At 39.7% G+C, this 766-nt stretch overlaps 1 protein-coding gene across 1 annotated transcript in view; it reads right to left on the reverse strand.

Annotated features, from left to right (window-relative positions):
- Window positions 1–579: 579 nt before the first annotated feature.
- The window catches only part of LOC111814952 (T-complex protein 1 subunit beta-like), a gene marked incomplete at its 5' end in the record, with an annotated part of 2456 nt that continues 2269 nt past the window's right edge, over window positions 580–766 (reverse strand). The window contains one exon of the mRNA XM_023708805.1: window positions 580–733. Within this exon, the coding sequence (XP_023564573.1) occupies window positions 595–733 (139 nt within the window). The remainder of the gene's footprint in view (window positions 734–766) is intronic.

Consider the following 766-nt stretch of genomic DNA (forward strand, 5'->3'; position numbering starts at 1 on the left):
AATGAGCGCTTCCCTGGCAAGCACAAGGGTCTGAGTTCAATCCCCAGTTTCGCAAAAAAAAAAAAAAACCTTCTAATGTTGTCATTTCCTAAACTCATAATCCTATTTTTTTTTTTTTGCGGAACTGTGGATTGAACTCAGGCCCTTGTGCTTGCCGGGGAAGCACTTATTCCACTGAGCCATCTCCCTGGCCCCAATCCTATAAAAATTTAACATACACAATACCGCAAAATCCCATGATACAGTGAGAAATCCATGATTATTTAATTAGTACTTTTTGAAAACCCGCAAAATAGTCCGCAAAAGTCCAACTGCAAAATAGCAAGGTACTGGTGCATATGCAAATATTCCACAATAAAAACATTTCAAAATTCAACACACTGATTTCCGATAATGAACACTGAGCTCCAATGACAGAACAGGCTATGCCTGGTGCTCACACAGATGAGGAACTCCAGCTGTACGCAGCAATGGAACCCAACTAGCAGCATCGAAAAGCATAACACGGTTTCAGAGTAAATGGTGGACTCCAGGCTCCTTCAAGGGATTTATTCATATTCTCAACAACTAAGCAATCCTCATAAATCTCAATAACTACATTTTTAAGAAATTCTTCTTTTTTTCCATACCTGTGACAAGAGCTAGGCGTTCCACACCTGCAAAATCTGCATGCTCAATTGCCATGACACCAGCAGCACCAAAGAGCTGTTCAGGATAATTATAAATTAACTGCCTGTAAATAAAACACAGACATTATGCTCAAAAC

The sequence above is a fragment of the Octodon degus genome, unplaced genomic scaffold (genome assembly GCF_000260255.1).
Source record: "Octodon degus isolate 3935 unplaced genomic scaffold, OctDeg1.0 scaffold03555, whole genome shotgun sequence".
NCBI classification, from domain to species: domain Eukaryota; kingdom Metazoa; phylum Chordata; class Mammalia; order Rodentia; family Octodontidae; genus Octodon; species Octodon degus.